Consider the following 9,628-nt stretch of genomic DNA (forward strand, 5'->3'; position numbering starts at 1 on the left):
AAAACTACCAGCTGTTCCGCGGGAGAAAGATGAGGCTTTCTGCTCCCGTAAAGATTTACAGCCTCGGAAACCCTGTGCAGGGTCGCTGTTGGAACCAGCTCCACAGCACATCATAACAAGTGTGACTAAGAACCAAATGTTGGAAAGACCACACTGGTGCCCTTATACGGTCATAGCCAACTAAACAGGTGTCTTCTCCAGGTAATATCTGGATTCGCTTTGGTAGGTAGAGTAGGTTCAATACAGTGAAAGGGCATATGGCTGTTAATAAGGCATTTAAGTAACCCCAAAAACTCCCGGTGTAGCACTGCAGACTATACACTGTGTTGCTAACCACACGTTGGCAGTTCAAACCCACCAGATGCTCCTTGGAATATACAGAGTCACTGAGTCGGAACCGACTTGATGGCACTTTATCAATAATAATTGACTCCAAAAGAACAAAGAAGAGACTCCATGTGGCTTTGCCACAAACTGAATGGCCACATTCACAACCCATCACCCCCAGGAGGCAGGCAGGCCCTCCTCTGCTCCCTGAAACATCAGTCGGTTTCTCTCCAGGCCCCCTGCACCCAAGGTCCTCGGGGCAGGGACCGGGTTCATTCAACCTGTGTCCCCGCAGTGCCTGCAGAGCGTGTAAACAATTCCATGCACAGAGCTTGCTTTGAGCTTCACTTGCCTAATGGTTTTCCCAGTGAAAAGGTGGGGCCCAGTCACAAGGGCAGAGAAGGTAGAACCATGTTTGTTCTCTGCCAAGTCCACCAGTGTCCTCCACTGAGGAGAAAAACCCGAGAGGAGGGGTTAATTGAAAGCCATGGAGGCTGAGGAGGAGGGAGTCCACTTCTTGAAGTAGAGATTTCTCAGCTCCCCTTAGCCAGTCTCTTCCCTCTCCTCAGCTCCCACATCTCCTGATGACAAGCCCAATGTACTTGACACAAAGTCTGGCCATCCTTGCCTCTAAGGAGCATCTGGCTGTACTTCTTCCAACAATTTGTTGGTTCTTCTGACAGTCCAAGGTATTTTCAATATTCCACGACAACACCACAATTCAAATGCATCAAGTCTTCCTTATTGTCCAGCTTTCATGAGTATCTGAGGCAAACGCAAGCATCTCCTTCACCTTCCTTGGGCCAAACGCAGCCAGCACTTTCGTGTCTCTGCCCACCTGACTGCACAAACTGCTTTCCTCCTTACCCAGCATCTCTCATTCTTTGCTTACTGAAGTCTCAGTTCAATACCATCATTTCTAGGACTTTCAATTCCCCCTTTCTCCCAATTACATGTGTTAAAAGTTTTCCTGTACCTCTATGTAGCACATTAGAGCACCCAAGATAACTATTATTATTAACAGTGTTGTTGTTGTTATTGTTATGCGCCATCTGATCAGTTCTGACTCATGGCAACCCTACGTACAACAGAACAAAACGCTGCTCAGAGCTGCAGCAGCGCAATCTTTGCTGTGAGTCCATTGTTGCAGCCACTGCCAACCCATCTCAAGAGTCGTCTTCTTCTTTCACTGGCCCTCTCTCTCTCTTACTAAGCATGTTCTTCCCCAAGGCCTAGTCCCTCCTAACGGCACATCCAAAACACGTGAGACAAAGTCTCAGCATTCTTGCTTCTAAGGGGCATTCTGGCTGTACTTCTTCCAGTACTTTTGGCAGTCTATGGTACATTCAGTATTCCTCATCAACACCAAAATTCATAGGCCTTATTTAGTCTTCCTTATTCACGGTCCTGTTTTTGCATGCATGAGTCAATTGAAAATACCATGACTTGGGTCAGGCACCTTAGTCTTCCAAAGACCATCTTTGTTCTTTAACACTTTAAAGACGTCTTGTGCAGCAGATTTGCCTATTGCAGAATTTCAGTTTCATTTCGGGGCTGCTGTTTGTATAGTAGAACCAAGTAAAATAAAATTCTTGACAACTTCAATCTTTTCTCTGCTTATCAGGATGTTACTTATTCGTTCAGTTGTGAGGATTTCTGTCTTGTTTCAATATAATCCATACGGAAGGGTTGTTGTCGTTAAGTGCTGGCGAGTTGGTTCCGACCCATAGCAACCCTGTGTAGGGTTTCTGAGGAGCGACTGGTGAGCTTGAACAGCCGATCTTGCGGTTCAAACCGACTTTGCAGTCCAGTGCATTCACTCACAGCGCCATACCAGAAATCCATTATTATTAACTATGGTGGTGGTGGCTGTGTGCCGTGGAGTCGGTTCCAACTCATAGCGACCCTGTACAGGGTTTCTGAGGCTGTAAATCTTTACGGGAGCAGAACGCCTCATCTTTCTCCCACGGAACACCTGGTAGTTTCGAACTACTGACCTTGTGGTGTACAGCCCGATTCGTAACCACTACGCTACCAGCGCTCCTTATTATTAAAAATAGAGGGTGATAATAATCAGTATCAGTATCATTTTCTGAATGCCCAGTATGTGCTGGTCTGGTCAGCAGTCTTGGTGTGGCACTGTACAATAAGCACTGGACTGCTAACCACAAGATCAGTGGTTCAAACCCACAAGCTACTCCTCAGAAACACTCTACAGGGTCCTGCATCAGAACTAACTTAGCAGCCGTTAACAGTATATGCTGGGTTGGGGTAAGTACTCAAAAAGCAAACCTGTGCCACCATCCAGCCCAACCTGACTCAGAGCTACCCTACATGACAAAGGAGAAATGACCCAGTTTCCTAGGCTGTGATTTTTATGTGAACAAAATGTCAGGTCTTTATGCTGTGAAGCTGCTAAGTGGATTCAAACTTGGGATCAGTAGCAAACACTTAACCACTGTGCCACCAGGGCAAGCCAACATTCTAGAATATTTCCACACTGTAACACAGGGGGTTGTCCTGAGTCAGAATTGATTCAACCTAAGTCTGAGGATTTGCTGTTGCTTCTTAGTCAATTCAGACTCACAGGGACCCTAGAGGGCAGGGTGCAGCGGCCCCATAGGGTTTTAGATCTTTAAGGAAGCAGCCTGCCACAACTTTCTCCTGCAGACTAGCTGGTAGATTTGAACTGCTGACTTTTTGGTTAGCAGCCAAGTCCCTAACCACTGTTCCATCAGGGGTCCTTTGGTGTGGGTTGTACTTGTTGCTTTTAAGTGTTAACCATCGAGTTGGTTCCAGCTCATATCAAACCTGTAGGTTTCCAAGGGGCAGTTGCTGGGTTTGAACCAGTGCTTATCCTACAGCACACCAGGACTCCTTGGCCTAGGGTTTGCTGTTGTTGTTGTTGTTAAGTGCCATCGAGTTGATTCTGACCCATAGAGACCCTGTATAGGGTTTCCAAGGAGCAGCTGGTGAGCTTGAACCGCCGACGTTTCAGTTCAAATGACTTTGCAGTCTGACGCATTAGCCCACAGCGCCACACCAGGACTCCTGGCCTAGGGTAGCACCCTTATATAAATGTACACGTGGTGTCATTTAATCCTGCCCATAAGCTCCTGAGACAGGTTTATCACCATTTTACAGAGGAGCACGTCAATGTCTTGCCCAAGGTTGGGAACTCACATGTGCACCCCTATTCCAAGTACCAGGAGCCTCAGTGGCACAGTGGATTAAGCAGCAAACTCCTTGGAGAAAGCCGTGGTCGTCAGCTTCAGTACAGACTGTTGTTGTGAAGTGCCACGGAGTCGGTTCCGACCCATAGCCACTCTGTATAGGGTTTCCAAGGGCCCGCTGGTGAGCTTGAACCGCCGACCTTGCAGTGCAACGTGGCCAGGCTCCAATCTCACAGCCTCTGCGAGGCTCCTTCCGGATCACTGGGCGGTGGAATTGGCTCCAGGGCAGCAGGTTTAAGATTTTTGACTACGGGGCCAGAACGAGCTGTATGGCGAGCAGAGCCCACAATGGCACTCGGCCAAGGGGGTCTCAGGCTGGAAGGGTTGCAGACAGGCCGAGCCCGCAGGAGGGGCTCCCTGGGCAGGCCCCGATCAGCGCCACGCTCTGGCAGTCAGTCGGTCCGTCAGCGGGTCCGGGAGTCGGCCCATCAGACCCGGCAGGTCACCCGCATCTTTAACCCGCACACTGTCAGCACAGGGTACCACCCCGGCCTCACTCCCCGGACTTCGCAGTGGACAGCGAGTGGACGCCGCCATCAGCACCCCGCAAAGGAGGGGTGAGGACTCAGTGAGACCCTCCTCTCTCGCCCCCGAAAGTCTGGTGCCCACGACCCGCTCCTGGGAGGTAACTGACAAGTGCGAGCCGTGAATCCTCCAAGGGACACGGAGCCACCGGGGATACGCGTCCCCACCGAGGAAGTGGAGGGTGACTGGTCGCAGAGCTCACAGGTCAGGTGAAGACAGGTGAGGGGTCGCAGAAGACAGTGAGAACAGTGAGGGGCCGCAGAGGTCAAAGGGTACAGGTGAGGTCAAGTGAGGCCCCCTGCCCCCTCCCCATTCCCGTGTCCGAAGGCCGCAGAGAACAGGGGAGCCAGACAGAGGCGTGCGCGGGGCTCGGCCGCCTCACCTCTCCGCTTCAGCAGCAGCGCGGCTACGGCGCTGTCCACCCCGCCTGACAGGGCGCACACGACATGCCGTGCCGCCAGCATCCGCCCGCCCGGCAAACTTCTCGAGACTATCGCCGCCACTTCCGCTCCACGCCGGAAGTTCAGTCTCGCATCGGCGCCCGGAGAACAGAGCCCGGCCGGAATCCTGCTCTCCGCGCGCCAGCGTTCCGCAGGGCCGCTAAAAACCGTCCTGGACGTCCTGAACCCGCCTTTCTTGTCCTGCAGCGGCTTGACATGGCCAGCTTCCCAGCCCCCGGGCACCACCCCTGGGCAGCGAGCTGGGAGAGTGAAGGGCAGGGGTCAGGGTGGCGGACCCGGGCCAGGACGTCACAACTCAGACCCAGAAAGACGTAGGGTTCGAGGGCGGTGCGACCTGGCTTATCGCCCGATGCATACACAAAATCCTGTTGTTAGATGCTGTCCAGTGAGTTTGGACTCATAGTGACCCTGTGTACAACAGAACCAGGACCTTCCTCACAATAGTTGCTGTTTGAACCCATTGCTGCTGCCACTGTGTCAGTCCAGCTTCTTGGGGGTCTTCCTCTTTTCCTCTGACCCTCTGCCAAGCACTGTGTCCTTCTCCAGGGACTCGTCCCTCCTGATGGCATGTCCAGAGTACATGAGAGGAAGCAAATCATGGTTGTGGATTGAATTCTGTGTCTCCCAAATATGTGTTGTAACCCCCACCCCTATATTTGTGAGGGGAGCCCTCTCAGCACTGTGGGATAAGAACTGGACTGCTCACAATCCACCAACCTCTCTGTGGACAAAGATGAAGCATTCTGCTCCCCTAAACAGAGCTGTGTTGGAAGAAGTGCAGCCAGAGTGCTCCTTGGAGACCAGGATGGACAAACTTCATCTTTCACACTTCGGACATATTGCCAGGAGGTACCAGTTGCTGGAGAAGGATACCCTGCTTGGTAAGGTGGAGGGTGAGAGAAAAAGAGGAAGAGCCCCCCAATGATATGGATTGGCCAAGTGGCAGCATCTATGGACTCAAGCATGGCAACAGTTGTGAGGTTGGCCCAGGATCGGGCAGTGTTTTGTTCTGCTGTGCATAAAGTCGCTATGAGTCAGTACCGATTCAATGGCACCTCACAACAACAACAAAGATTTACAGCCTCCAAAACCCTATGAGTCAGCATCAACAGATGGCAGTGAGGGACTGGGTGGTGTTGGTTTACCTGTGGTAGAAGTACTGGTAATGCAATGGTTAAGCACTCTCCTTCCAGCCTAAAGGTCAATGGTTTGAAGCCACCCACATCCAGAAGCTCCCAGAGGGAAGGCAGGACAGTCTGCTCCTGAAAGATTGGTTGATGGTGGTGGTGGTGTGTGGCGTGGAGTCGGTTCCGACTCCTAGTGACTCTCTGTAACCTTTTTAGGCTGTAAATCTGAACAGGAGCAGAAAGTCTCATCATTTTCCCACAGAACCACTGATAGCTTCAACCTTGTAACCCACCACACTACCAGAGCTCCTTCCTGCAAAGATTACAGTCTAGAAAGTTCTAGTCTATCCTGTAGAGTTCACTATGAGTCCTGGTGTGACACTGTAGGCTAAGCACTGGACTTCTCACCACCAGCTGCTCCTCAGAAACTCTACACAGGGTCGCTATGAGTCAGAACCGACTCCCCAACACTTAACAATAACAGAAGTGGGAAGCCACTTTAAGGGCACAGCAGTAACAATGTACCTGTGGATGTAAACCCATTTGTTGTGGCTGTTGTCGGTTCTGACCCATAGCAACCCTGTATCCGGTTTCCAAGGAGTGGCTGGTGAGCTTGAACCATCAACCTTGCAATTCAAACTGACTTTGCAGCCCAGCGCATTAGCCCACAGTGTCATACCAGGACTCTACTTGGGAATAGGGTTTCTGTGTTATGTTAATGAGGCCATGTCAGTGTAGGGTTGGAGGGATACAGGTTGAACACTCCAAAATGGCCGCACTAATGTCAACCCAGGAGAAATGGCACATATCTGTGGCCTTGGATACCAGGGTTCTGTGTTCCCACAGACCCGACTTACCTACTAAGGAATAGCAGACAACAGGAGCCAGGCTGGTTTCTGTTTTCCCTGAGTCTCAGCTGGAGATAAAACTCTCCTTATTCATTCTCTGAACCCTCCCTGTCTGCTTGGAATATGAGGCTTGTTTACCACATAACATGTAAAAAGAGAGCCCCATCCAGTGTGGAAAATCTTGAATGTCCAGTCAGCTGCCACCGAAGGCAGCTGTCACGTCCTTAACAGCAAGATTCCCTGTCAGTAAACCATCTTTTATTTTTCTTTCTGTAATAAACTAATGCCTCTTGCATTAATTTCTTTCTTTCTTTTTTTAGGTCTCTAGTCAACCACCTACAGAGAAGGCTTTTCCCTTCTGGGCCTGAACCTCAACAATGAATTCTCCTAAACCTAATCACTTTGGGGATATAAAAGAGCAGATTGGGGCAGAAGAAAGCAGACAAGGGAAGACCAAACTAGTTGAAGACAGAAGAGGCTAACCAGTTTACAAACCCAGGAACTTTAAGTAAAAAAGAGTTGAGAGCCAGTGATTGCCTTAATTTCTTGGTGCTGCTTCAACACTTTAATAAAAATCTATTGTAGCTTAGTGGTTACGAATCAGGCTGCGAACTGCAAGGTCACCAGTTCGAAACTACCAGCTGTTCTGCGGGAGAATGATGAGGCGTTCTGCTCCCATAAAGATTTACAGCCTCGGAAACCCTGTACAGCTTCACTATGAGCCGGAACTGACTCCACGGCACACAGCCACCAGCCACCATCTACTTATAACTTAGAAGTCCACATTTAGGAACAGATGTCTGTTCAGAGAAACTCTTGGTAACTTTAAGATGTGTTACCCTAAATAAAAACAGCTTAGAGATTGTGTAGCTACTTTAGTATGCGTATGTGTGTGGCTTTGTTTTGGTTTGTGTCGTACTGTTTTGAGAATGTAATGCTGTTGGAGCATAGAATATCAACATAAGCCTGTTTAACCTTCTTCTTAAAAGCTTTTGGTCCGTATGATCAATGACTCTAAATTCGAAGGAAAATAACATGCTGCAAAGATTGCATTATAAGTCGTTATAAGTGCTCTCAAGTCTGTTCTGAATCCTAGTGACCTTAGATAGGGTTTTTGAGGAGTGACTGGTGGGTCTAGACTGCTAACTTTGTGCTTAATTGAATGTAATAAGCATCTTAAAATATTTTCCCAATATATCCAAGAAGTCTTTGGAAAGCAGATTTACCTGGATTCTTTCTGGAAAAACAAAATTGTTCTTAGGCGTCATTGAATCGATTTTGACTCATAGGGACCCAACACACAACAAAAGAAAACCCTGCTCTGTTCTGAGCCCCCTTACAACTGTGGCTACGTTTGAGCCCATTGGGGCTTTCACTGTGTCAATCCATGTGAGTGAGGGTCTTCTTCTGTCACTGACCCTCTACCAAGCATGATGCCCTTCTCCCGAGACTAGTTCCACCTGATAATATTCTCACCATTCTCACTCTAACGAGCATTCTGGCTGTTACTACTTCCAAACAGATTTGTTCCTTCTTCTGGCAATCCATTGTAAGGAGGCTGATTTTTACAGTGCTGTCTGAAACTGTATATTAGAAATTGTGTTAGCACAAAAAGCTATCATCAATTCAGAATCCCAAGAATATTAAACAAGATTGCTACACATAGAGTAATTGTACACATTAAAGTAATAATAAAAATATCACTTTATTAAGAAGTTTCAAAAGAAAAAAGCATTTGGTCCTGGCTTCCCTCTTGCGTGAAATTTACATGAGCATCTTTTGCAATGTAGCTGCTTTCTGTTACTGTTTAGTAGGCAGTTCACCTAAAAAGTGCTCTTTTATGAAAAATCATTTACTTTGGTTGTTGTTGTCATTGTCAAGTGCCATCGAGTCAATTCCAACCCTTAGCAACCGTGTATAGGGTTTCCAAGGAGCAACTGGTGAGCTTGAACCGCCAACCTTGTAGTTCTAAAGGTCAGAGCTTTGATTCCCCACCAACTGCTCCAAGGGAGAAAGTTGTAGTAGTTTATTTCCATAAAGATATACAGCCTAGGAAGCCCGATTTTTGCAGCTACTGTGCCAATCCATCTCATTGGGAGTCTTCCTCTTTCTTACTGACCTTCTGCTTTTCCAAGCATGGTGTTCTTCTCAAGGGACTGGTCCCTCCTGACAACATGTCAGAAGTATGAGAGACAAAGTCTCACCATCCTGGCTTCTAAGGAACATTCTTGTACTTCTTACAAGACAGATTTGTTTGGTCTTTTTGCAGACCATGGTACTTTCAATATTCTACACCAACACAATTCGAATGCATCAATTCTTGTCTGCCTCATTCATTGTCCTGTTTTGAGGACAATGTATATAAAGTAATTGAAAATACCACCTTAATCCTGACACTGATATCTTTGCTCTTTAATACTCTCAAGAGGTCTTGTGCAGCGGATTTGCCGAATGCAATATGTCGTTTGATTTCTTGACTGCTGCTTCCATGAACATTGTGGATCCAAGCAAAATGAAATCTTGGAAAACTTTAATCTTGTCTTCATTTATCATGATGTTATTTATTAGTCCAGTTGTGAGGATTGTTCTTTTCTTTACATTGAATTGTAATCCACAACGAAGGCTCATTCTTTTAATCTTCATCAGCAAATGTTCAAGTTCACATCACTACCAGTCAGAAAGGTGGCGTCATCTGTATATTGCAGGTTGTTAATGAGCCTCCCTCCATTCCTGGTACTGCAAATGCAACTATACTGTTGAGTGGGTTCCCACTCATAGGGTCCCTGAATAGGATTCCGAGGAGCGACTGGTAAGTTTGAACCGTCGACCTCTCAGTTCAAACTGAATTTGAGGTTCAGTGCTTGTCCTACAGCACCTCACCAGACTCCATCCTAGTACTACATGCTATATTAGAGACGGCACCAGCCCCTCAGACAATCTCGGGGTGCTTTAGACTGCCATGGACCGTCTGTGATTTCTCACTGAGCCCTGAGTGTTGGATGGTCTTAGGGACCGTCTGTGATTTCTCACTGAGCCCTGAGTGTTGGATGGTCTTAGGGACTGTCTGTGATTTCTCACTGAGCCCTGAGTGTTGGATGGTCTTAGGG

At 48.0% G+C, this 9,628-nt stretch overlaps 1 protein-coding gene across 1 annotated transcript in view; it reads right to left on the bottom strand.

The window, feature by feature from the left end:
* TRMU (tRNA 5-methylaminomethyl-2-thiouridylate methyltransferase) overlaps nucleotides 1-4,549 on the bottom strand; it is a 28,183-nt gene extending 23,634 nt beyond the window's left edge. The window contains exon 1 of the mRNA XM_006866888.1: nucleotides 4,468-4,549. Coding sequence (XP_006866950.1) covers nucleotides 4,468-4,549 — 82 coding nt within the window. The remainder of the gene's footprint in view (nucleotides 1-4,467) is intronic.
* Nucleotides 4,550-9,628: the final 5,079 nt, after the last annotated feature.

The sequence above is a fragment of the Chrysochloris asiatica genome, unplaced genomic scaffold, assembly GCF_000296735.1.
Source record: "Chrysochloris asiatica unplaced genomic scaffold, ChrAsi1.0 scaffold00097, whole genome shotgun sequence".
Taxonomy (NCBI): domain Eukaryota; kingdom Metazoa; phylum Chordata; class Mammalia; order Afrosoricida; family Chrysochloridae; genus Chrysochloris; species Chrysochloris asiatica.